We start from the raw sequence: 27,888 nt of genomic DNA on the forward strand, positions 1-27,888 counted from the left end.
TACAAGAAGAGTCTGAACATTGGCCTGAGGAGACTTGTGTGTGAGAGTGCGTGGTTAGATTGACCTTCAGTGTTCACATGTGAAGTGCTTTAAATGATTCCTACACAAAACAATCACAACTGATCAACATTGTTTAATAAGCAACTCTGATATTGTAATTTGTCATTCTAGTAATAATGCCTCTATGGATCTGTAATTGCACATACCCCTGAACAACGTCAGTACTGAGTATTAATCTAGACTGTACAGATGTGGAAACGTGTGTAACAAGAACACATATACACTGTAGTGACATCCATACAATGCTAATAAACACGTTTGGTAAAACACTCTACCAGATTCAAGAAACAGCAGTTTTCATTGATTGTACAATTTTCTGGTAGAAAACGACATTTTTCTATTGCAAACCTTCAGTGGTGATATGAATGAAAAACCTTGAATATGCTCATGAAGGCAAGAACACTTAAAGTAAAAGTAGAAAATGGCACTGAAATTTGGCACAAGATACAAAAAAAAATACATCTGAACCTGAAACATAACTGACGTAAATACAAACTCACAATGAGTTATTGTCTTTAGTGAACATGAACAGCTTATGCAGTAAATGTTTGGTGCTCAAGGTGTTCATTTAGTATAATAAATGTGTATTTATCTCTGCAGGTAGAGAGCTAGGTGATGGCAAGGAAGCTTTAACAGTTTGCAATATATTATCTCCATAAACCTGAGAATCTATCAAGTATACAATATTATTTCTTAAAGATTTTGTCTTCCAGAAGAAGAAATAAAAGTCACTTCTTATGCAGAACATACACTTTGAAAGGAAAAATAAAGTACACCTCTAATTATGCTGAAAACATCATAAGACAAAAAATAATAATAATGCAATTCCAAATATGTGAACAGGTCCTCAAAACGAAACAGTGTCCATGCACATTTACAATAAGAAGCACGAGACTGAGTGTTAACATTGTTTTGTACAAAGATCATACATGACATCTCTTGACCCCTATCTAAACCGAGGGAGAGTGACATGAAAATAAAAAGCTGACCATGCTTTATGTTTACTGTGCGTGTTTGTGTGCTTCAGTTTCAGACATTTCCAGGGAAACAATCCAGAGCCCTCAGATCTGGAGCTCCATTTAGGTAGTTGGATGTGGAAAAAAAACAACCAAAAAAACAGCTAAGACGAATTAGAAAAAAATAACTGTTGTTCTTCCAAGCAAGGGTGGCAAAGTGCTCACCAAGGCCACCACTGAGGAGCTCAGTGGTTTAACATGATGTGCTGTTGTCGGGCAGATTGAGAGGGAATCAGGGGGTGGAAGCAGGGAGTCACGATTAGAATTCCTGCTATTAGACTCTTTGCTGGGGCGGAGATGGTTCCATAGAAAAGCTGGAGGTCTGCTCAACAAAGAAAACATTCTCCAAAGCAAAACCTTCATACTGAAAGTCTTTTCTCTCCCTGAGCTTTTCTGTGGAACCATATTGGGGCCAAATTTCAAAGTATGAAAAAAAAAAACCTGGGTGACATCAGTTATTAAAGACTTTGTTCTGTGATTTCTGGATTTGAATTTCAAAATACCAACATTTAAAGGATATACCTGGATAGCAAGAATTCTATTCAAGATAAAGAGTCTACTTAATATATGACAAATAGGAAACATTTTACTCAAAACTATCCTCTTCACATCTGCTCATCCTCACTTTAACTGTCACACATATACTTTTTATGTTCACAAACAAACTCTATCCACTTATAGCTGGTATATTTATCTTATTTTGGTGACATATAGGTGAGATTACTATGACATTATTTGAAATATGGGCTATTTCTAGATTTGGGGCTATCAAAAATGACCCTGTGGTTCTCTTCAAAAAGGTTCTTTTTTTTCTAGAAAGACATAAGAAAAACTTTAAAATCCATCGCCGACAATCTGTAACCCGATACCTACCGTTGAGGTTTTCTTTTTTTTTCAAAACTTAAAAAAAGACATGAACTTATTTAAAATTATAAAAATGTACATCTCCGTTCAAAAATGTTTTAGTCCAAAAAATGTAACCGCACACTTTGATACAAATAAATAGTAACAACACCGAGTCAAAAAAGTACCAACATTTGAAAAAGGAGGACATCAAAACTGACCATGTGGTTAGATTTCTTTTGAAACACGGGGTACAGAGGGGCAGTAAAACAAAACAAAACATCTCCTGCTGCTACAGCATTTTTTTTAAATGTACTGCTACCTCTGTTGCCCGTCATATCCATGTGTGTGTGTGCAGCAGTCATAGGCACATGTTAACATCCTCTGTGTGTTTGTGTGTGGAATCTTTTTGTGCTGATCTAGTGGAAGAATCCTCATCTTCTCAATTTCCAGCATCTTTTTCTTCACCCGTCTCCCATCTCTTCAAAACTGAAACCTTTGACTACACAATTTTGCACATTAAAACTAATCTCTAGCTGCACTGCAATGTTCCCTCTGACCCCCTCCTTCCTCCATCATGGGTTCTGCAGCAGGCCCTCCCACTGGATGGGCTGGGAGAACACCTCTCTCTCCAGCCACATCTCGTAGCTGTAGTGGAAGTCCTCGGGTAGGTCCACACGCTGGCCCAGCACACTCTGTAGGCAGTTGTCCACGGGTGCGAACTCTCCATTCCGGCTCCTGTCGTATCGGCGGCTGTTGAACTTCTCGATGCTCTCCCGCAGTGCGCACTCCTCCGCCTGGAAGTCCCAGGGCCGAGCATCGATGTCTGGGAAGAAAGGGTAAAAGCAGGCATTTCAAAACGTTTGTACGTTTACACTCGGGCACATCACCTCGAATTTCATTTTCTTTATCCCACCTGTGCCTGCCTATTATTCATATTTTTATTTCCTACCATTTCTCCCCCTCTTTCTATCTCTTTCTCTTTCTTCAATCCATCTCTCTCTAACACTGATGGTGACAGATCACTTGCTCACCCGCGAGGGACTGTGACCCTGAACAGTCCCCCTTTTGCTGTTTCTATGGCAACATACTCTAGATTGTTCGCAATTGGCTGTATGTCACACCACACAGCTCTCATACAAACTGATATGTTACAACACACACATGTACACATCTACTATGTATTGTAAAATCAGCATTTAGAATGTTTCCTATCCGAATACCTATCTTTTATCTTTACAAAAAAATTCCAATTAGACTTAGTTGATCATAGTATTGTCATTAATCTATTATTAATTATTTTGTATTTCATTATTCTTTGTACTCTAATTAGTGACGTTATTGACTTTTAAGTTCATTCCCGTATACTGTTGTGGAAATTGTAATTTATTTATCCCCAGCCCACAAAAAGTTCAGCTTAAAAAAAAATGCAATCAAAACTCAAACTGAAGCCTGTCATACATTTGTTGCTTTTTGGCATAAAACGGACTCATTAATGCTGTGATGACATAACTCAAATGCCATGCCAACATCTTAAACACTTCCTGATTCTGGTTCTGCAGACCCCCAGTTTACCGTTTCCATAAGCCCAGTCGTCGTTGAGCCTGTGGCGGACCTTCTGGTAGATGGCTGACATGGTCTTCATGTTGCTCTTCCTCCACTGGCGGCCCAGGTACTTAGTCTGGATCTTAAGCAGCTTCAGAACGTAGAGCTGCATCATGGCCTGCTTCACCTTCAGAGCTCTCTTCAGGATGGGGGCAGATTTAAACACCACCAGCATCTGAAAAAGGGAACAGAGGTCACTGCAGGAGCACTCTGGAGCCTTGTGGTCTTCCATAGGCATACGGTCGATGGAAATTCTGTCCTAAAGCAGTAAAAGGCTTCACAGCAGTGCAGAGTTACTAACCATTGTCCTGGAGTGTTTCCACTTGGTTAGCTTGTTTAATATTCTCAGCAGATTTATACAAGAAAACAGGTTTCTCCAACAGAACTGATTGCTGTCTCCTGCTTCCTAAAGTTCAAACACAGACACAAAAATACACAATGAGTTCAAAAATGACCTCATTCTACTCTACTAGCTGACCGTCAGTCAGATTTCATGTTTGGACTCACCAGGCTCTCTGCGGTGAGCTCAGGCATCTCATGCACCACACAGTGGGGGAAGTCCAGCACACATATACTGCAATGCAAACGCACAAAGACAGACGTGTATCCTACATGAAATGTACTGTTTTTACTTCATCCTGTCCCTGAGCTAAAGCAGACTGGCTTTGTCTCTGCACCTACTATCATCTCATTCGCTTCACACCTGAATCTCCGGTCACTGCACCACTGCTGTGAGGCCATCTGTGACACCCCCTGATAGCCTACATTTCATTCATGCAAAATTGCATCCATGCACAATATATTAGATATGTTATTACTCTTATCAGAAGGCCCACAAACAAAAACTGGAGGCACGATTCTACACTTTTTCTGTCTCCTGACCTGCACCATCCGAGTCTTTTTGTTCTGTTAATAAAATGTGAAATAGAAGAAGTGTAGTGTTTTGGTGGGAGTATGGGGTAAAAGAGGATCCTACCTGTTTTTGGCACTGATATACGACATGATGTTCTGATTGAAGAACTTGAGGATGAGTGGGATACAGTTGGCAAACACCAGGTGCTGGGAGACGATCTCAAACTTTAGGGAAAGAAGAAGAGGCAGCAATGTGTAACAGGTAGAAAGCCGGACAGTCTGGAGAAGACAAACAACTAAAAGTGTAATAAAATAATTAAGAAAGACGTTTTACACTTCTGCTTTCTGAGTTACGATTCTTACTTAGAATGCTTTTTAAATGAGAGAGAGAACATGACAGACTATGACTGAGAGAATATACAGCTGACTTGACAAACCCTGGAGAGGAAAATCCACATCTGAAGAAAGAATAGACGAGGTTAAATCTAAATCCTGAAGCCAATAATCCCCCATCATTGATGAGTTTCCCAATTGAGGAAAAAGGTCAAGAACTGGGAGGGATTTCTCTATAAATCCTTCACCTCATCCAAGAAGCTTTACTAAGATTAAAAGCAGAAGAAATTCTGCAGCTGGAAATTATATTTCTGTGTTGTATTGACAGAGGCTGCTTGCAAAGGGATATATTAAAAAAAAAATGATGTATGTCAGGATATATATATCAAAGTCCAGGTGTTTAAATACAGTGTTGTAAGGCTGTCAGATAATGCACAAAACTTCATTATTTCATTTATTTTTGATTTCAATCTGCATGCAATCTCTTATTGTAGCAGCAGAGGGCGCTGCCACTATGACTCCACAAGGCAGTTAATAAAAAGAGTGTGAAGGAATGGCCCCTCCTGGCACCACTACAGAGAAAAACGCAAACGTGTGCGCACATCCAGGCAAAATGCACACAGGCAGAGAACAAGAAATATAAACTAACTGCAGAGAAATGAAAAGGGTCCACACACTGTTCAGCTAACCAATGGGATATTTGATTCAACCAGGACAATGTTTTCGGTCTACAAGATCCTCCTCCTGGCAACAAAAACATGTCTCCATCCCACTGAATTGTGGCACAATCAACTTGAAGTAATGCAAACGTCATGTAAACAAAACATGTGATTTTGGACCACATGCTGTCATTGGACCCTTTTTTCTGTCTGCATTTGAATGAGCACCGGAGTGGGAGTGTGACGGAGGTTGTGAGGTGCGAGGGGGGTGATGGGAGGTCAAAGGTGGGGGTGGGGAGGAGGATGAAAGGAGGAAAGTAATGGCAAGGTTGACCGTATAATCATGTGGAGGGTAATGGAGGTAGCATGGGGGGTGTAGGGTTATTAGTGTATTAGTGTGCAGGGGGAGGATGAGATAGAGAAAAAGGAGAATAATGTAAAAAGCAGGTGACGTGGGGTGCCCGGAAGAGGGCGATACGTGTGTGTGTGAGAGAGAGAGAGAGAGCGTGTGTGTGTACCTGATAAATGTGGTTGAGTTTATAGTGTTTAAGGAGCAGCAGCAGCAGAGCAGAGATGGCCTTGACAATGATTTCCTTGTGGCGGTTCACGTCGATCCCCAGCTTCATGCTCTGAAGGACTGTGATACTGCAGGTGACACAAACACACACATTTAAAAAAACAAAAAAACACTGTGAGGCCTTCAAGACTCTAATAACAATACAGTTTGTTCTCAAGAAGGGGAAAAAAAACATAACCATGAAGAAAACCGACTGTTCTCAGTCCTTTCTAAACAACCAGATCATCTGCTAAGTCTTTGATGGTGCATTCAAGGTTTTTCCAAAACGACAACATCAAAACAAGCGGAAAAACAGAGATCTCAAGGGCCGGAAATGTCAGACAGGGTTTGGAATGTTTTCACTTGTGTTGTTTCTATTCTATTCCTGACATGGAGACTGTCTTTCAGCTCTCTGGTGTGTCAGTTTGTTTAAAACTAGGCCACAACGCAGCGCAAAAAGAAGAAGAAGAAAGTGTATTTTTATTAAAATAATGTTTATCAAAATGAGAGGAAAGCTAATAAATTAAGAAATACCGAGCTTAAAATGAGCATGGAACACTTTGACTTCCTCAGAGCTCACTTTTCAAACTTTATTTTATTTATAAATGGCTTTTTAATAAACAGCAGCTGTAAAAGGTGAAAGGTTGCGTTTATTTTTATCTCCAACCGCCGAATGGAGGTGTGGCTCAAAGTGACCGCATTAACATCTCACCACGACGTGTAACCTCTTCAGCATCTTTCCGCAGTACTTACGGCATCTCCTCGGGCAGCACGTCAGCCAGGATGTTGATGGAGTCCGTTTTAGCTTTGGAGGTTGGAGCTGCAGCCAGAAGCAGCTTCAGGAGGGCAATCTGACACAGGGAATGAAGCCACAGGTTTAGAAGCAAGGCCCAGTTTGGGATCTATTATGTTTTGACAAATAAGAGGTACAGCTTGGGCGATTCCTTGATTCAAAGGCGGTTGCCAATGGGCCACTCACCACATACTGGGAGAGGTTAGGAAGCATTCCCAGGTAGAGCATCTCGGCTGACGTCTCCTCCACCTCCTCCTCGCCCTATACAACATTACACACGGACAATCAAGCACACAAACATTAAATAAGATAAATTCAACACACATTTCAGGAAAAAAAAGGAGTGGTTAAATCACATAAATATCACATGAAATGTCCCCATTACTCATCAATTCATGTGTTTTAAAAATGTTACGTTGACATTACTAACCAGAGTCAGCGGACACTGTTGCAGCTCGTCCTCTCTCTTAATCTGGACTTCAGCAATGGACACGTATTTGTGCTGGAGATAAGAAGAGAATTCATGACTCTAAAATGTATTTAGAACTACATGGACAGTATATGAAGGTGTTAGAGGGAGTGTTAATTAGTCAGACAGAGGGGGTATTCCTCAGTGTAGGTACACATCACAGTTTGTTCAAACAGGATGTATGGATTTTTAAGAGGGATGTCAATGTCAGGCGATTCAGCAGCGCAGGGGGGGGGTATTGATTAAAAAGCTCTTTGGCCGTAATGAGTCAAAATAAGGGGAGAAAGAATCAAGAAAGAAAAGGGGATGGTGGAGAAAAAGAATCAAGCCTGAGAAATATCTGAGAAAGTCATGTGGCTGAAAGCCTTGGAAACAAAGAAGTCTCTCTCAGACCTGGAGAGACTTCTGTCGGGGGAAAAAAAAAAAGTTTGATTTGCTTGGTGATCACTTCTAAACAGAAGTTCAAACAAACTGGCACTGAGCTACGCGGCTGGAGGGAACGTGGACGAATCATAGCAGACGACACACGTGTTTGTTGGTCTTGTCTGTTTAGTGGCCCCCTCTGGAAGGAAGGAGGGGAAATAATACAAAAAAACGCTGGGCTCCCTTTTTAGCCTTCCCAGGGCTGACACTGTACAGGCCCTGGTGGTGTCCTGGCTCTTGCTGCCCATTGGTCTACATTGTGTTGGGGTTGAGTGGTGTAAGCATTGTCGCGGCATGGCTGGCTCACACAGGCAGAGGAGGATGGGTCAGTTGAAAAGTGGTGGAGCTGTTTGGATTGTGGTGACAACTAGGGGCCATGTGGTTGGTAGAGTAGCTTGTCAGTGGGGAATGGGGGCGTGGTCTGCATGGGGTTTGATTAGACTCAAGTATCTCGTGCTTATTTCAAATACCTTGATTTGCCTAATTATCTAGTACTTTGTAACCTGTTTCCATGTGTGAAAAACAAGATCTAGACATACGTGGATGTCCCCACTCACCTGTTTAAGAGTCTTTACGCTCTCGTGGATGGGTCGGGGCAAGCCCACAAGGGTCTCTATGTCACTACAAGAAAATAACATGAGACTTAAAATAAGGAGAATACATGAAGGGCTTTTTTTTAATATTCTCAAAATCACACTTACTTTCCGAGGGTAAACCCGATGAACTTGTTTCTACTCGTCTCCAGGAAGTGCTCGATGTCTTTCTCCCTACACACACACACACATAACCACGAACACACACACGCACACACACACACACACACACACACACACTGCAGTCAGATTATAGAGTCATTTGAAAACACCTGCTGCAACACTTCTGCACATCAACACGCTGTTAAACAGCCATTTCAAAGGAGGCACTTGCATGTGCGCGCACACCCACACACAAGCAAGCACAGGAGCACAGCACAGCGCGTTAGCTTTCTCAAATCTCATCAGTCACGCTGTGTGAAGGGTTCAGAGCCTCCTACTGATCGACACTTAATCAGCCCCGTGTGATGCAGCTCTCTGAACCGAACTCACTCAATGATAAGGTCCTCTGATAATAAATGCATGATAAATGGACCGCTCGAGTGTTTGTGTCCTCCCTGAGATGCATTATTCATTTCCCCAAAGCAGAGGCGGCAGCACCCTGGGAAGACACACATGCTACTTTCCAGGATACACAGATGGAGAGCTTATTGTGAGACGAGGGTGAAGAAAGAAAAGCCGGGAGAGAGTTTTCTAAATTTGTCCTATAACTTTGCAAATGGTGGCAGAGAATCAGGGTGGGAGGCTGACACCAGCTGCCCGCCAAATGGTGTAAAGCTCTGGCTGTGGGTGGGAAGTTTTCCCCACTTGGTGGTCAAAGTGGCATGTGGCCAACCCTCATTTGGAGGATTCATCTTGAAAAATAAGTGCTTTTAAACTCGTATAAAATTCAGCAGGCATCGTTATAGCCAGCTGAAGTAATGAGTAGCAGTGTAAGTTTTGTATTTTAACGTCTGAGCTGAGCTGTTTTGAATGTCGTTTTGTATCCAGGATCTTTGTCAAAGGGTCTTGTCTGACTTTCAGGATGGTCTACAGTGTAGTCTATCCTGAAATGAGTTCATGAAACTCTGATTATGCGAGTCACAAACAGAGTGCAGGATCGAGAGCTGTGCAATTAACCTGACTTTAGGGGCCCATGGGAGACCCTTGGGGAAGTTCACCCTCTCTGTGGGGGGTCTGAGGGGAGGTGGAGGAGGCGGCGGCTGGATGATGACATCACGGTCCATGGGGTCCACCTCCCCCTCGATGCCGCTGTCCGTGTCCTCGGGGTCCTCCTCCTCGTCCCGGGCGTCGTCGTTCTTGAACGGGTCGCGCTCGTTGTAGGTGTCCAGGCTGTCCTGCTTGACCAAAGGCTGAGAGAGAGAGAGAGAGAGAGAGAGAGAGAGCAGATGATCAATTACACTTTTAAAGACTGCTTTGGCGAGGAGTCACATGATCTCGTCGTTTCTCCAGGTTTTCAGTTTGCACAAAGCTAAGCTAACTGTCTCCTAGCTCCAGCGTCAAAGTTAGAAAAAGCAGTGTTGATCACTAAATAATCTCTTCAGTGCATTAGTATTTAAAAAAAACAACAACCTGTAACCTTTTCAAAGCTGCGAATCATCATATCCCTGGGAAGGGAAATTCAATTAAAAGACATTTTCTCAAAGCAGAAGAGAAAGGACAGATTTCCACAGCAACCACAAGCAACGTTCCTGATTTGACTTACCACATACTGTTTTTTTCAAAATGCAAAAAATGCAAGCATGGTCCAATAACACTAATGACTTTATATGTAGCTTTTTATGTACAAACAAACAAACCCAGTTCAAGTGCATAACACACATTCACAGGCATACACACACACACACACACAGTATCTCAGTCCAAACAATGTCTCCGATGAATGACTGTGGCAGTAGTGCAAGCATCAGGCATGAATCAGAACATTATCAGAGCTAGTGCAGTCGATGTATGGTGCGCCAAGGCTACTTCTAATGCTGGACTAAGTGAGGAGTATAGTGAGTGTATGGTGGGAGGTAAGGAGGGAGGGGGAGGGAGGAAGAGGTGAAACCGTGTTGAGAGCCATTCTCTATGGAGAAGCCATTCACTGCTGTGTGGGAGGTAAAGCTAGTGTTTATCTATCGGGGTTAGGGGACAAACGCTTTCAATGACATCCATTTAAGAGAGAGATCAACTGAAACCCAAAGCCCACAGACGAGATAATATCGTTATTCAGATCTCGATTCTCCTCCTCAATGAATGCATTTTAAGGATATTGACCCCTAGTCCAGAGTCGGTGATTTTGCGAGGTGATTTTTGAGGCCAAACCTAGCAGCAATGTGATGAAAACTACAGGGGAGATGCTACTACGGTAGATGTCTGACGTGACTGCCTTTATGGGACTGTGGAGAGTGGCCAATGACAAAAGCCAGCAAGTCAGCCCTGTCTATCAAGCCCCCCCCCCCCCCAGTACTGAACAGTTGAAAGAGGAGAGAGAAGAAAGAGATAGGGGAGAGACAGTGTGAGGTGTTAGTGGATGATGAGGTGGGAGAAGGGTGATGGACATGATGGGGATAAGCCTAAGAGGAGAAGGGGAGGGAAGAAAAGAGGCAGGGGTATTAAGAAAGAAAAAAAGAGAGAGAAAAAAAAGAGGGACAACATGTAGAGGAGAACATGAGGAAAATTAAGAGGATCAGGAAGTGTTAGGGGAAATGGAGGAAATGTTTGGATGATGATTTGAAATAAAGGAAAGTGGAAGGACAGCAAGTAGAAGTTAAGGAAAGACACAATAGAAGAGGCAAAAAGAGAAGAAAGAAAGAAAACATGCGGCCTAAAATGGTTTATTTAAAGGACTAGTTTCACATTTGGGAAACACACTGCTCAAAACGAGACCAGCATATAACTGCAAATCGCTAGCTGTTACACCCGGTTTTTAGTCTTTGTGTTATGCTAAGCTAACTGGCAGCTTGCAGTAGCTTCATATAATTAGAGATACAAATATGGAATCTGTCTTCTCAAAACAAAGTTGCAGCGAAAGTGTATTTCCCAAATGTTAAACTTTGGAAATGAATAGGACTGCACCAAAACCACTGGGAACAACTGAGGTGTTCTGATGGATTTCATAAAGCAACAAACTGTATTAGTATAAAATATAAATTGTATACAGATTCAAATAGTGTAGAAAAAGTTCTTCTTTATCAAATTTGTTTTGTCGTCATGCAGGGAGGGTACGGGTGTCTGACATCTTATATATGGTTCCTGATTTTGGTGCATCTTAGGATGATGATTGGATGGAGGTTAAATGACAGGGTGAGAAAGGAAAGAAGGAAAGAAGGAAAGAGGAGAGAGGAGAGAGGAGAGAGGAGAGAGGAGAAATAAGGTGTCGGGAAGGTGGGAGAGGAGTGCTTAAAGTCCAGCTCAATGCAGAGTAAAAAAAATGCAAGAGGAAACAAAAAAAAGGGAATTTGTGGGTAAAGACCTGCTTCTTGGGAAAGGGACTGTCTCCTTCCAAGCTATCAACAAAGGCACTCTGTGGGGACACAAGGAAGAGGGGCAATGAGAAACCAGAGGGCAATTAGAGAGAGAAAGCCTGTCCAGTCAAGAAGCTCTAGTAAAAACAACACGCTTTGAATTCTCAAAGCCCACCCAGCGCTACTTTTACAAAAAAAGTCACCCAGCAAACAGTTAGAGGGTGAGTTAAAGGAGGAAGTCTACAGAATAAGTTGTTCACCTATAAGAAGGCAAGTAATGGTAAAATTAGTCAGGGGTAGCATTTCAAATAAGCTCTGAATGTGGCCAATGTGTGTGACTGTGTGTGTTTGAGTGTGTGTGTGTGTGTGTGTGTGTGTGTGTGTGTGTGTGTGTGTGTGTGTGGGTTAGGTGGGTGGGTTCAGTACCCTGCGGCTTCGGCGTCCTCTCTTCTGCTGCTGCTGCTGTTCAATGAGCTCCATGGCCGAGGCTGGAGGAGAGGCTGCTCTCATGGCCCTCACGACCTTGATGCTGTCCTCTGGGAGTGGAGGCAGGTTCAGACGCTCCCGGCCTCGAACCTTCATCTCCTGAAGCTCCTCAAAGCCCCCCAAGGTGAACTAGAGGAGAAGGACGGACACGGGAGCACAATGATTCACAGGCATATGACCAGAGGATTCAGGAAGAGTAGCCAGCCAGAGAAGAATTCTGCAGAGGTTTTTAAAGATTTGGAAAATAGTTCAAAAGATGCTTTTGATGAATTCTTGTCAGTCACAGCATTAGGAAGAGTAGGAACTTACTAATGAATATGCAACGCAGAAGCACAGAAAAGGGGCAGAAAAGCACATGATGGTTTAATGGTTAAAATGTGCTAACCAGTATCGTCTTCCAGAGCAGAAGTAGCACTTTCTTCATGGGGAAGTGCGGGGCGTTCATGCTGCAGAACTTGGTCACCATGGTGAAGAGGAGCAGGGCGAAGGGCTCCCCATTGTGAAGAGGTGAACCTGAGGGGTCAAAGGTCAAATAATTGCATCTGTTATGACAGAACCAACTCTGCTCTGTTTTTTTTTTTTTTTTGTCTGTATTATTACGATAGAACAATAACTGGTGTTTGTGTGTGTGTGCAAAATAACACAATTATGACTTCACATGACTTCTTCAAATCTGACATATGTCCAACAATAGCGCCCTGTATTTGTCTTTACACACATACACACACCCAGCTCATTCTTAAAGGCCTCTCTGGCTGTTCTCCACTCAGGCCTGTCGTCCTCCGTTTGGACTCTAATGGTCTCCACCATCAGGTACATAATGCTCAGTAGCACTCTGCAATGAAAACAAACACACAAGTGAGGAAAGCATTTAATCGCTGCCTAAAGCAATATTAATGGCCCGGGAAAAGGTCTGCAAATAGACGAGTCGATAATATGATAAACAGCACGATGAGCAACAATTGAACTTTAAGTGCAAGACGCAGAAAAGGAAGTCACTCTGTGCATTTAACAATGAGGAAATGATTCCTGTGCGCTGCCAGGAAAACGCGCCGCTCATTAACATTGTGGTGTTTCGTTCATTAGATGCTTTGTTCTCTTAACAAGGCCCCTCCTTTTCTTCAGAACATCTACAGCGGCTTTCAATTCACTGGCAGCAATTAAGTACAAACATGCTCCTCTAGGCTGTAATTACTTACAAGTGTCAACAAGGGAATGCCCAGACGAGGGCCTTGTTGCATGTGTGTGTGTCTAATGTGTGTATATGAAGAAAAAAAAATCAATTCCATTAAGGGGAGGCAAAGATGAATGAAAATGACTGGAACAGAAATTGGCTGTGGAAACTAGAAAAGAAGAACATGTTGACGACGAAGAGCACAATGGGAGACATCCAGTCAAGACTTAGAAAGTATCTGTGCACAGTCGTCCTGTATTCTGTATTTTATGAAAGGAAATGTGAAATATTGCTCACCGGAGCTCTGTGCTGTCTGCCAGAGAGATGGCAGGCTTCCTCACTGCACTGCTACACGCCTGGTTGTTACTGCAGACACAAAAACACAAATAAACAATTGTCTTCTTTTATTTGACGTAAAGACAGTCTGCGCATATATACAGTACAATCAAATAATCCAAGATAAGTCAAGAGCTTATAAAACATACACAACCACACTCACATTTCTAATGCAGTGCATTTTGCCTGCATTCATCACATTCATATTCATACAGTAGAATAGCCTGTAAACCACCATGTGTGTGTGTGTTTCTCCGATAGCTTGCTCACACTGCTTTGCTGCGCAGCATGGTGAGAGGCCAGACTGTGCCACGATGCCCCAGAGCAGCTTACATAACAACAAAGAAGAAGCACTGGATCCCAACTGCGGCTGGCACCAGAAGCAAAACAAACAACTTGGAGGAGTCTGCGGCTGTACTGTAGTACTCAGTGGAGGGTTTTTTTTTTGAAGTGCGGATCACAAACAGTGTTTTCCGCACTTCTCTTTTTCTCTCAAAGGCTCTCTGTTCCTTCAAACCTCCTCACACTGGAGTGAGCACCTCTCTCTGCACAAGAGGGGTTTCTGGAGGACTTGGGAGAGGGGCAGTGTTGATACATTTAGGGACCAGAGGGCTTATTAAACAAAACAAAAAAGGTTGAACTTTTAAGCTTGAGAAATACACAGGCTCTCAGGACTTCAGTCTACGACCTTTCAGTAACATGACAACCACTATGCAACGCTTCTGCCAATGAAAGAACTGTGGATTTTAGTGTTAGGACTTCTGTTATCTCTGAATCATAAAAGCAGACTCCTCCCTTCCTGTATTGCCTCAAACCCTCGCCTCAGGAGAAAAAGCATTTTTAAGAAGGTATGAAGAACTATTTTGCACAAGAAGCTCTGTCTCTCTTTCTAAGGCTTTGATTGCCCCTAATGTGCGATTCTTTAATGCTCTTTTATATAGTTAATACAAGAGGAGCAGCAGCTTATTTGTCCTATCGAGCGAATTCAAGACAAAAGCTTGAATTGTTGATCGTGCGGAAGTAGAGGTAGTTGTGATTTCCTCATTAACTTATGATGACTTAGCAGTTTCTTTTTTCCCCATGAATGTACAGTAATGGAACTTGTTTAATGACTCAACGTTTCTAGGATATCTACTTACTCTATCTCCATGCTCAGCAGCTCCAGCAGTGCTGTGAAGATGCCCATATCGTAGAGCAGAAAGACATTATGTCTGGACCAGTGAAGCACGTCCACCTCTGTGTCGCACTCATCAAACACTCCTGGGGGGGGAAAAAAAACATGCAACATGCCAAAGGTGTGACTTTAGGCTGTTTTGCACTTTATATTTTGGGTTTGGTTTTATGACTGTATCAAATCATCTACCGCGGTCGTAATGTTTTCGGCCTACGTACCCTGAGCCAGGTAGAGGATGGCCCGTGCCACCTTCAGCCTCTTGTCTCTGTCCGTCACCTCCAGCGCGTCCAGCAGCCTCATCACGTAGGCCCGCTGCTCCTCCACCGTCAGCTCGATCCACCTCCTGCCTCGAGCTGCAGGAAGGACATAACACAGCGTGCCAGGTTATTTTCAGAAACACTTTTTTTCACCAGTATATTCCCCCCCCCCCGCCTTTGACAAGACAGTGACGGCCACAGGAATAATGTGTATATTTGGCTGCATAACTGTGTAGAGACAGACCGGGCACCTGGCTCATTTAGATTATATGGTTTGTATCTTAAAGCACAGTGGCAGAAATACAGATAAAGCTCTGACTCAACTTGTGTTAAGCTGTGTAGTTAAATACTAACAAACTGTTTACCATTCAGCTTAGATGCTCAGTCACTCAAACAGCAGAACAAGTGTAGTATAGACTTACTAACCCAGTGAGCAACATTTAGCTTATGTTCGCAAACATTTACAAACTTAAGCCACCATAAGCTGTTCATACCAGACCAAGTAGTCCATCCATGGTGTATTTAACCACTTTAGAATTCAACTTGTTTCCATGACCTGGATATCCAGAGAAGTCATGTTACAGTGTGTGTAGCTGAAGAGAACGACTGCTACTTTAATCTTTCATTAGATTTTAATAGTGTTACAGAGCAGTCATTAAGTGAGTCAATTAGAAACCAATCTATCAAGTCTTACATGAAGTAGATCTCAAAAATACTTCAAAAAAAGAAAAAAAAAAAACATTTGAAGGAGATGCATGCCCACCCTGACTCGCTTTCGCTAAGTCCTTCACAGTCCTCTACTCTCAGACGTTGTGACAATTACAAAGACAGTAATAGACATTTAGCAGCGGAAGATCATCATGATCGGCGAAGCTCAGACTTAATGTAGTCAGGCAAGCGCTGTCTTCTTTAATCAGGATGGAAAAATGCTTTCTAATTACAGCACCGGCCCCAAAAAGAGTGTTTTGTTTTTTTTTTCCTTCTGTGAAGAGCTTAAATTAGACACTTTGACATAATCACAGTGATTAGAGTTTGGATTTTTATGTATTATGGTAGAAAAAAAATGGTGTGCAGAATGACAAAAGCTCTGACATAAACATGCACACACACATACACCCCACACACACACACACACACACACACACACACACACACTAATGAAAAGGCTGTGATGTAAAGAGGCAGCTCTATCTGTGCTCTATCTCAAATCTAAATCCCACTATTCATTACCACTCAGTTTTGGAGAGGAGGTGACAGATGAAGAGGATGAAGCTCGTATCTCTCTCGGAGCGGATGGAAAGAAGCTCTTTTGTCTATAACGTCCACAACAATGACTTAAGACCTGCATGGCTTTTTGTTTAGTGTCAGTGTGAGATTTGTGATGGGTTAGAAATGATCAACATGGCATTTTGATGTGTTTATTTTCTCCTTTTTGGAATATTTAACAGAATCAGCAAATATTGAGCTATTGAGACAGCTTGATCGTCTCAAAGCAAAACAAGACCCCATCAGGTGTAGAAACAACTGCTGCTTTGCTCGTCACATGGTTAGGATTGGACCTCCTTTTCTGTATCTTTTGGTGTCGTCACTCTTTGAACAGCTTTAAAGAGCAGAGCTTTGATGTGGCTGGTCAGCCGGGCTTCAAACAAATACACACGGGAAGCAACCTACAGCCTTAACCAGAGGTGAGACCACTGAGCTGAACGGTGTTGAAACAGAAACAAATCCCCGCTATACTTTATGGTGTGAGGTTAAAAGAATGATGTGAGATCTGGATAGGGGAAATGGTTTTGTCACCACTGTTGGATTGTACATTTAAAAAAACTGTGATTATGTAATAAAGGGAGAAGAATCTGATTTGATGAGTTTTGTTTTTTTAAAAAGGAAGCTTAATTCATAAATATGAAAGTCTTAATTCAGCTACTGATGTGTGCATGGTGAGCTGCTCTGGCTCTGAATGCTCTGAACGTTATGATTGGATTAACTTTGACTGAACTATGACGACCTCTGTTTGAGTAACAAAACTCCCACTGACCACAGCTTGAACCGAACTACAGAAAGAAGAACAGAAAAAAAAAACACGACGCTCGTGTTTCTGCATTTCCACTTCCAATTCATTTAGGATTAAGACCAGACAAGAAAAGATGTTCTCTTGTAACATGCAGAATCAGCGGAAACAGTGGGTTCATGGTAACACTGGAAGGAAGAGTGTAACGGTTCCATGGTAGTCGCTCTAGACCGGGTTCTGAGTAAAAAACTAAAACACCATCTAAATCTAAGTAACGTGCGGAACCTCACAAAGCTGGTTCTGTGTGGACAAACACACCCCTCTAGAATTTGCATTTAAAGCTACAGACACAGAAACAGCATGTTGTGATGTTTGTGAGGGGTTTAAAGGTATCTTGTTATAAATACAGGATCACTATTAATTTATTCATTTAGAATAAGAAACTACATCAAAATGTTGTACTTATTTAAACTGAGACAAAAGGAGAATAAATGGTGACCGTTAAATGGAGATCTTCCCATAAGACTGTAATACAAGTCGGTATGATTACAAGTTACTTTTTCTCCTCTATAGCTTTTTCTCTCGTTTATAACCTGTTCTGTTCTTTCCTTTGTTTTGTTTTTTAATGGTTTTATGGTTCCACCAGGGATCATAAATAGCCCCTCATGGGTACAAGTTGAAGAACCCTTTATGGTTTTATGTAGCACTATTATTTCTAAGAGTATGCGAACGTTAGAAGAAGCCGACATTGACTAATGTTGCGCATTCTTTAAAGGTAAATACTGCATTCTAATGCTGACTGATGTATCGTGAGAATTATGCATCTATTAGTTCAGTTGATTTGCCGATCCCTTCATACACTTTTACTCATGTGTTTGCTGTGTAAGAAATGTTTGCGCAGTTAACCTTCACCATCTTGCAGATCAAACGGACGCTGTTTCCTAAGTCTTAGGTCGAGTCAAAAGGGTCTTTCAGAGTTACACAAAAGGACTCTGTACTGTTCTGTCAGTCATCAGTGACAGAGGAGCTGTCGGAGGAGCCGTCAAGGTCTCTGCGATAAACAACAGCAACAGTAGGCAGCTGCCCCAGTCTACTGGCTGTCTGCTTTGTGTTTGATATCGCACAGCAAAGAAGGGTCCTGGTGGAGTCGTGTGTGTATCTGTGACCCCATTTTGTGTCACACAGCAAACATCTCGTTCTTTCACCTTCCCGATGCGACAGTGACAGTGAAGGTAACGACACAACTGGTAACTCTCCAGGTAATCTAAACACACCAAGGAAATGTGCCAAAGCCCCTGATCTCAGCATCCCCTCAAAACACACAAACACACACAGAAATAAAACACAGTACCATGGGTCCTGAAGTCCTCCTCAAAGTAGTCTCTGTTCAGGGCAAACTCCGGCTCCTCTGTGTAACTGTAGAGCTCTGTGGGCAGAATGTCATCAGCAAAAATTAGATCTGAAACAATTAGTCAGCTTATATACGAATCGAGGAAAAAACGCTGAAAGACGCTGCAAATATTTTGTGCACCCGAATCATAAATGTCATTTTTAATGAAAAGCATCATTCTCAAGTTCAGCTTCTCAGATTTTTCTTGGTTTTTTTTATGTTTCACAAATGTATGATGGTTTAAATGTCAAGCAAAGAGAGTACAATAGAACAGTTACAGTAGAACAGAATAGAAACAAATACTGTTTAGAATAGAATCAGATAGAACAGACAGTTGGAATACAAAAGAATGGAACCAAGACAAGAAAAGGAGTGAGTTGAGTAGTTACAAGAGAAAAGTTATCAAATGTTTTGAATAGAAGCAGAAGACAGGTCCATGATCTAATATGAACAGACAAAATTAGAGCTCCTGTCTCCTTAGAAGTGAGCTCATGTGTTTCATGAACAGTCCAACGATCCGTCACACCTTCATGAATCTCCTCCTGTTCTGAGAACAGTCGTCGTTTCTTTGACCCCCGAGGAGCTGTCGCTACACAGCTGCTGTAAATGTCTGTTTGTTTCAAATGTGACTAACAATCTCTGAAACTCAGCTGCTACTTGCAATCTACCACGAGGACGATCATTTTGACTTTAAATCAATGTCATTATTCAACGATTCTCTCTGCACTTAACCTGACTGGGAAATAAAAACAGTGCTTGACCGATGAGGACTCTCATCTGTTTGTATTGTTGAGTTCTTTTTTCTGCCAATATGACGTCATTCATCTTCTTTTTGGCACTCATGCACCGAGCTTGCAGTCACACATGAGCTGTTCCCAGATACACAGATGCTAGGCAGTTCTGAATGTATAATTCTGGTGTTCAGGATTACTCATGACGTTAGTCACACAACGTGTCCTATGTTAGGACCGGGTTTTGTTCTGTGGTCTTCCACAGTGGATCCTCATCTTATTGTCCTGTTTTAAGGAATAACACTGTAACATGAAACAGATGAAAAATCCTGAGGAATGCAGACGAGTGCTTTTTTTGTATCAATAGCACATTGTAGCCTGTATGCTAAGTAGAAAAAGAAATGTTCCTGTAGGAATTCTGTGAGTTTAATCCTGAGTCTTATATGACAACCTTTCATCATTTTAGGTTCGATCGTTCGTCTCATTTACATACAGAGAGGGTACAGAGGACGGACTCAAACAAGTAATCAAGCCTCACTTTTTCACCACAGCACATGACGAATCACATTTAAGATAGAAGTGTGTGCTAAAACAACACAGAGACAGCCATGAGTGTGTGCAGCCTAAAGACATATATTTGACTGTTTATTTAATATATATTGTATATTGTGTCATATACTGTTTGGAGCAGTGATTCTCAACTGGTGGGTCAGGTAGACATGTTTGTTTTTGTTCCGGTCTGAGGGCCAAACTGCACAATTTTCCAATGAATCAATCTGATTGGTTGGAAAATGTCTAATATTTGGGTCGCTATTTGTCATGCAGGAGTTGAAGAAGAAGAAGGGAATCCTTACACTCTGTTGTTAAACATGCCACACACGGCACATGGGCTCTGTGCCTTGCTCAAGGACACCTCGGCAGTGCTCAGAAAGTGAATCTATCATCAGAGTCCGGTGCAAAGTTGATCTCAGACTATTTTAATGTATTCAACCAGCTCAAAAAACTGTGTTTACTTATGGAGCAGGTTACTTTAAGAAAGTGCCCTTGAAGCAGCGTGTGTGCAAGATCTGTGTTCCAATGATCTGGGTGTAAAGTATGATTTTCTTATTATTTTGAAAGACATCACGGGGGGTTTTACAAGCTGCTTAGTCGTACCTGAAAGCTCAGCAGTCAGAGTGTCAGTGTCTCCATACTCAAACTCCAGGTTTGGAGACTCCATGGAGCTCTGAGAAGAGAAGAACAAAAACACTCATGAGCATGTGCATTATAGTCTGGCTGTTTAATACACAGGCTGTTATCACAGATAAATACTGGACGCATTTCACATTTTACACCTTCCACTTTTCTATACTCCGTTTGCAATCTCAATCCTACACATTTTTACTCCACACACCACCCACACACTCTCCTCGGAGTCTTTCACAGTTTTCGTCCTCATCATGTGTTTTTCTACGTATGACTGGCCGCTAAATCTCCGGGCCACTCGCAATGTTTCTCTCAGACCCTCTAATCGAGAGCATCCACTCGCAATTACACATGCTCTCTGTAGCTTGAATCAAGCTCTCCCAGGCACTTAGTCGGAGCAGTAAACTGCAGCGAGGAGAAAGTGAGGGAAAAGGAGGCCACAGGACTTAACATGACCCCTGTTTAAGAGCAGATTAACCTCTGCATGGAGCGGAGGGTCTCTCACGGCTCTGACTTCAGCCTCAACCTGTGATTAGCATGGGAACATGACTGCGCACTAGGGTTTCTTTGTAAAACGCTCACGTGCGACATACAACTGAATATCTGCTGCAACCTTCTACACTACAGTATGTCCACAATATCAACTCCAAAAACCACATCGAGACATTTGTTGGGAGCTGGATGGAAGAGCGCTAGCCTTTCAGATAGATTAAAAATGGGGTTTCAAACTTTCTCAAAACCCTGAAGGACATGGGACAACAACTGCTTTCTCTGACACCCCATAGACTGTTGACATTTCCATAAACCAGCCTCAAAAAATGTCATGTCTTCAAGCTCCGCAGTGTTTTATTCTTCTCCTTTTCTCTGCTTTATCTTCAGCCAAATGTTCAACAGCCTAATAGACATATTACTAAGAACAAGACATGATCCTAAGCTCAGGTTGCATCAGAACTGCCTCCATTGCAATGCTCTGTTCTTCCAAGTATGTTTTGCTAAACAGAAATAGCAGACTATAGAATGCAGCAAATTGACCAATCAGAAGCCTGCATTAAAAACAACAAGTTATAAATGTTTATAAAAGATGTCAGTTAGCTGTACAAGAGGCCTATGATTGACAGATTCTTTGATTTAGGAGTGGAAATGTCAGTCGTCCACCACATTGATCTCTACTCTGTAATCTCAACAATGACTGGATGAATAGCTATAAAATATGAGGGTTTTTTTTATCCCCAGGGGATGAATCCCTCTGACGTTTACTTTTCCTCGTTCGCCACCACAATGTTGATATTTATGGTTTAGCGGGACATGTCTCGTTAGATGAACTACTGTGAGTTTGGTGCGAACATCAATATTCTCTTCAGGATGAATTTTAATTGTAATAACTTTGGTGATTCCTTTTCATGTAGCGCCACCATCAGGTCTAAACTTTCAACGTCGTGAAAACAAATGACTTTACGCTCAGCTTTATAAGTGTTTGGAGCTGATTAGTGGGTGTAAGCATGCTAACGCGCTAAACTAAGACAGTGAAAAAAGGCCAGGGTCATCTTGTACCTGCACATGTTTTGTGAATAGTAAACGGACTTGAGCTTGTGTAGCAGGTCACACCTTCACATTCACATCAATTCACACAGTGATGGCTGCTATGTAAAGTGGCCATCAGTATTAACTCATCCATTAATACATATTCATACACAACCAACTTGGCAACTTAAGTGTCTTGCCCATGGTGGCTGCAGGAGCTGGGGATCGAAGCCCCGACCTTCCAGTTGAGAGACGACCGACTCTACCACTGATCCACAGCCGCCCCTGCTGTTAGCGTAGTGCTATGAAACGGACAGCAGAAAAAGAATGAATGGGTTACAAGAAGAACTTGATGATCTTATATGATGCAGCAAACAGAGTGGTACACGTTCATGCCTGGGGACGTTGGACCTTTATAGTAGTGAGAGAATTAGCGTTGGTGACTGGAGCATTTTATGATGTAGGTGTAGGGTGTGGACTGATGAAATTTCCCTGCAGGGATGATTAAAGATTCACTTTTAAAGTTAATGAGATTTTTTTTTTTTTTTTTTTTTTTTTTTTAAAAAGGAACCCTGCGGCAGCACTGGAACTCTCTAAGCTCAGAGTGTTTGATGTGTTTAACTCAACGAGAACTGTCCCAGGGCCAGGACTGTAAATAAGGATGTGCTCTGAGTCAGCTATCCTGGTTAAACAACTCGGTGCTGTCATGTAATGCCGGCTATAAATACCTGCAGCAGCCAAGAGAGCACAGACGCAAATATACAAGACGTCAGTCGAGTGTTTGTTTATGACATCAAGCCAAGGAAATTTCATTTGATGTCATTACTGCAGTTGTAGAACAGGAAATGAGAACCACTGTGCGAGTGCGTGGGAGTGCGTCTGATTCACAGAATCGCCCATAACTCTTTGAGTGTGAGAGGCAAAGCCTGTGAGCCCTGTAGGTGCTGCTTCAGTGTATCAAACCGCAACAAGCTCTTCATGAAATCTTCACGAAAATCGACTCGAGACAAGTGGCCGTCTTTATCGATATCTGACGCGTCATTGTGTAGTGGGTAGATGGAAAAAAGGAAGGCCTTACAGGTGAGAGCGTGATTCATGTTGTGTTGCTTTTGGCACCACTCAATATTGATCCTTCTCCCAGAGGCCAATTGAAGACACCATCTCTAACAGCACAGTATAAAGGTATTAGTGAAAAGCTTGGCCATGCCTTAATGAATACAGAGTTGGTTAGCTTTTTGAATAGACAAAACATTTTTTTATTTCTGAGGACCTTTTGTAAATGCAATCTAAGAACTCATCAGTAGAGGTGGGAAAACATTGTTTTTTGTAAAACTCGAGATTCTTATCTTCTGAGATTTTAAATGAAGTCATAACTTCCAAAATTGATTTTTTTTTTGGCTAATCAGGTGCTGAGGCTAGCTCTTTAATTGAGCAGAATGCCAAATGGAGCAGCAAGAAATTCAGCCAGTCTCACAGACGACTGGGGTAGATCCTGAAGTAGGATTAGACTTTCAATCCATGGATCAACGAATCCAGAATTGTTTTGAAATCGAAAATAGATTCTGAATCGAATCGTGAACCCCAAGAATTGAAATCGAATCTTGAGACACCAAAAGACTCCAAGCCCTACTGATCAGTGCTCACTTCAAATCAAATTGAACTCCCCGTGGAGCCATTGTCGCAGCCAGGGTTATAAAATCTGCTCTATAAAAACATTGTCTGCTTTCACTGTCTTCCCAAGAGGAACAACATCAGATATATGCACCGTATCTTAGACTTGTTGTGAGTGTTATCATCTGTGCTGCAGGCAGATGTTTCAACACCCACATTCATCCACTGCTGCCACTGTGCAGTCCCTTCCCATTCATCCTGCTGTCTGATGCAGCAGTCTGTTTCAATCATAGGGCTAAGACAGCTAATGTGTAGATCACCGTTTGATTAATTGATTCTTTGTTTAGATCGTAAATTGCATTCAATTTCTCAACAGGCGAAGACATGACACAAAAAGGACACTACAGAAGCCTGCAATGTTTACAAAATATCCAAGATGGCAGACGACGCTATGATGACCGTCTTTCGCTTATCATCAATGATTAATGCAACTGGATGTATTCATAGTATTCACAAAATGAGTGGAAGAGGACATGCTGATGAGCAGATGAGCATGAAGCGCAGCGGTCAGAGGGAATAAGCGTCATTACACATGCTGTCCTGAATTTCTGGAAAACAATCTGAATCCAGTCAGGTGAAGACCTCTGCTGTTTGTGTTCACACACGCAGCACAGGCACCACTTTTTGAGGAAAACGTGTGAGTTGTGGTGTGAAAAGATGAATTGATTCATTGAGTCTGAAATAAACTCAAAGTCATATCATAATAATAATTAGAAGTTAATCTAAGACTTCTTTTGGTGATAAATTGAATGCAATTCATTCAATTGTATTTTGATTGGTTTTCAGTCCTTATCACGAGTTTCAACTACTTTTTTTATTTTGTCAAACCAAGATATATAAGCGCAAAGATATTCCACTAGTATTAAACAGACCAAAAGCCAATCCAAGTAACACTATTCACAAAGTGCTACGGATATTGTTGAAGTTATTGGCCAAGAAAACAACTAAAATGATTAAATGAATAGATTGAAAATAGTTTGTCACTACTTTTAGGGCCGAGAGAGAAGAAATCTGATGCCAGTATATCGGGCCGATATCTTTCTTTGATCTTTCTTAGATCTGTAGATGTAGATGTACACAATTATCGTGTTGATCCCGCAAATGCAGTTATCAAACACTTGTGGAAAATATATGTAATACAAGATGGTCACTCAACTGGAACGTAACGTGCATCAACGCCTGACACTCTGCTGGCGACAGCCGCAAAGATATTGCTAGTTTAATACAATGAAACTCAAATGAAATGCTTTTTGACTGGTGAATAAATATATATATATACTGGCACATATCTGTGATAAAAGAAGCTGAAACCGATGGTCACTGGATATGCTAATATCGGCCGATATTATCGGCTTGCCGATTATTCGGTCGGGCTCTACTACTTTTCTACTGACGGACTTTTTGACTGATTCGACTCAGTTTTCCAGCAGTAAGGATATAAAGCGAGAGCAACATAACTAGTCACATTTGAACAGATGGAACCAATGGATGTGTGCTTGATAAACGATTTAATGCTGATTACACTGTAATAAAAGCTGTTGTCAATTACTTTGCATAAATCGATGCACAATCCATCTGGTGTAGAGCCCGCTGTTACAACCGCATGCTCAGCTTGTCCCTGAAACTGAAGTGATGGCTCTTTACATCCCCAACTGTCACGTTTCTTGAATTCCTGTCAGCAGAAACACAGACACTGTGCTTCTCCTGATCCCTCTCCCTCTCCATCATTTTCTCACCCAGTCCCCCTCACTGTCTCCCCCTTTCTCTCCCTCTGCCGCCAGCTGATAACGAGAGCGGTCCTGGCTCCAAACGGGCACAGCTTTTCTCGATGTGCAAACACCGGGCAGGATGTCAAGGCAGGCCACCCCCACTCCTCCCAACATATGCCACATAGACGAGAGATGGCTGCAACGCAAACGACAGACGATTTACGTCCATGGCTGACTCAGATATGAGGTTAACTTAGCGGACAGACCAGCCCAGTTCTTGTGCAGTGGCTGGAAGGCTTCAACTTAAACACATGGCTCAGACATTAAGTGCTTTCAATGTCCGTATCGTTCACAACCCCACCCCCAAGACCATCAACAAGCCCTCGTCCTAGAATCAAACGGCATGGGGATGAATACGCTCCAATTCCCAAACAAAAACACACACATCATTGACTGGATTTTATGCCTGGACAACAGCTTTGACTACTTCACTTGTCTGAAGTTTCTAGGCTGAGCAACCGAGGAATGAAAACATCTTAGAAAAAAAATGTATGAGGGGATGAATTAAATCAGCATTGCTCTATGAGGAGCATCACCAGAGTGAACGTCAACTGAGCTGCTGTCATATTTGGAAGAGACGAGTAGATTTACACGTGCAGTTTTCAGAGGGAAGATCTGTTTGTAAAGTCATTCTATGGGAAGGTTGCTGCCTCTTTGATTGGATAAAATAAATAATGCAGGCAGCTAATGATTAAAGATCAAATATTTTCAGTGCATGGGACATTAGAGGATATGAATCCAAATCAAAAACTGTCTTGATAGCAATACCTAAACCGACTTAGCTACAGCTGATTGGTCTATTCATCTTAGTCCTATGTCTGCAATTATTTGCAAACCAATTCAATATTCCTGACGTTTTTTTTTGAGGTTTTCAAATGTGTGATTATTTGCTACGTTTCTTTTTTGATCATTTGGGTTTGGACTGCTTGTTTGACAGACGTTTTAATAAATATGTTTTAGTGACCAATTTCCATGTTTTCAATTATGTAGTAGACAAAATAGGTGATCCAGGATTCATTGAGATGAATCAATAACAGAAAAGCACATCAGTTTCTGCAAAGGTGTAAAACTACGTCATATCAATAGTGTTCAGTATCCTGGACTTAAAAAGGTACTACTTTCTATAAGAAAATGTTTGAAAAGACAATTCTCTGTTTCCATGCCAAGAGACCACAGTGGAGTATTATGTCGATCAATTAAAGCTATTTCAAGACTGAATAGCAAGAACTCTTTTGCCTTTTTGAAGCTCTAACCTGCAAACTATTGACATCGATGATTAAACACTACAAGACCAATTGGATTTTAGAGAACACAGTTGTTTCAAGGACACAAGCCAATGTCAACAATGCAGGATAAGGATATTATGCTGTAAGGAGTGAATACTTAGTGATAATTAAAAAAACAAATCATAGTCGTTAGACATAAAGAATCTGTGTGGTAGTGGTGGTGTGGTCCTAACAGCAGCAGTCACATTTCTCCACCTGCATTCTGCACGTTGAGCACCGCTGTAGGATTACTGCTGGGTTATTTATAGGAGCCGGTTGCCAAAATAACACCTCGCTGTCTCTCTGCCTGCCTGCCTGGCTGTCTGCATGCATGCTTTCGAGCCAAGACGGCGACTCAATGCATGGAAAGGACGTTCAGCTGGTCCGAAAGCTCCCCAGCAACACCAAACACACACACACGTACAAGGACGGACACACACACACACACACACACACACACACACACACACACACACACACACACACACACACACACACACACACACACACACACACACACACACACACACACACACACAGCCAGTGCGCTCCTATGCCATATACGCGTTGGCAGCCGACTCTACAGAGAAAACCTCTGCGATTTACCTCCGACTCCTTTTGCTGATCCTTGAACACATCTTTCCCTTTCGGCTTCTGTCTGTCGCCGTTATCGATAAGGTTATTAATGATAGGTACCTCCATGTCCTCCGCCTGCATCTTTCTCTGTCGGGGCGGCTCACTTCCTCCTCCGCGGATAGTGCATACCGGTCCGGTTTGAGAGCTGAGACTGCACCGCAGCAGCAGGAGCACCGGCGGCTCCGGAGCACAAGTTGAAGATCTCCTCCTCCTCCTCCTCCTCCTCCTCTCGCCGTTACTCCCCCAGTCTTTTTGGTTCGCTGTCCCTGCGCGCCCCGAGAGGGCGGGGTTAGAGAGTCATCATGACAGCAGAGAAGAGCAGAGCACATGATTTTTGAAAACGACGTGGTGCCACACACTGACAATAATGATGGTTTAATATGTCAGCCAATATAAGATAATAAATGTATCACTGCAAGGAAGTCAGCTTAAGAGACACAAAGATTTTACCTGCAAAGGCTCCCACATGATCCATGTAAAAAAAATGTTAAGGGCAGGCCAGAGCCTTATAATATAGACATATATATATACCCTGGGGCAGGCTATGTGAGAAAGATATGATAAAGTCTATAGTCTAGTAAAAGTTGAGCATTAAAAATAAAGCAGTTAATCACTTATTTAAAAGATTAGAATG

The 27,888-nt window shown here is 42.1% G+C and overlaps 1 protein-coding gene across 7 annotated transcripts; it reads right to left on the reverse strand.

The window, feature by feature from the left end:
• Positions 1–118: 118 nt before the first annotated feature.
• Positions 119–27,487, reverse strand: strip2 (striatin interacting protein 2). 7 transcript variants are annotated; one of them, XM_061029247.1, is made up of 23 exons: positions 27,225–27,487; positions 22,114–22,215; positions 20,363–20,432; positions 18,438–18,512; positions 15,040–15,174; positions 14,787–14,907; positions 13,609–13,677; positions 12,866–12,972; positions 12,523–12,650; positions 12,078–12,266; positions 11,660–11,710; positions 9,322–9,554; positions 8,311–8,376; positions 8,167–8,230; positions 7,148–7,219; positions 6,904–6,978; positions 6,678–6,775; positions 5,887–6,013; positions 4,501–4,601; positions 4,032–4,098; positions 3,826–3,930; positions 3,495–3,699; positions 119–2,745 (listed from the first exon to the last, which is right to left on the reverse strand). In XM_061029247.1, the coding sequence occupies exons 1-23, from the start codon at positions 27,333–27,335 to the stop codon at positions 2,495–2,497; spliced, it is 2,622 nt and encodes an 873-aa protein (XP_060885230.1). In that variant the 5' UTR covers positions 27,336–27,487; the 3' UTR covers positions 119–2,494. The 7 variants fall into 7 exon arrangements, with proteins under 7 accessions (XP_060885230.1, XP_060885229.1, XP_060885234.1 ...); XM_061029246.1 differs by having other exon boundaries at positions 22,093–22,215; XM_061029251.1 differs by having other exon boundaries at positions 27,315–27,486.
• Positions 27,488–27,888: the final 401 nt, after the last annotated feature.

The sequence above is a fragment of the Labrus mixtus genome, chromosome 22 (genome assembly GCF_963584025.1).
Source record: "Labrus mixtus chromosome 22, fLabMix1.1, whole genome shotgun sequence".
In the NCBI taxonomy this organism is placed as follows: domain Eukaryota; kingdom Metazoa; phylum Chordata; class Actinopteri; order Labriformes; family Labridae; genus Labrus; species Labrus mixtus.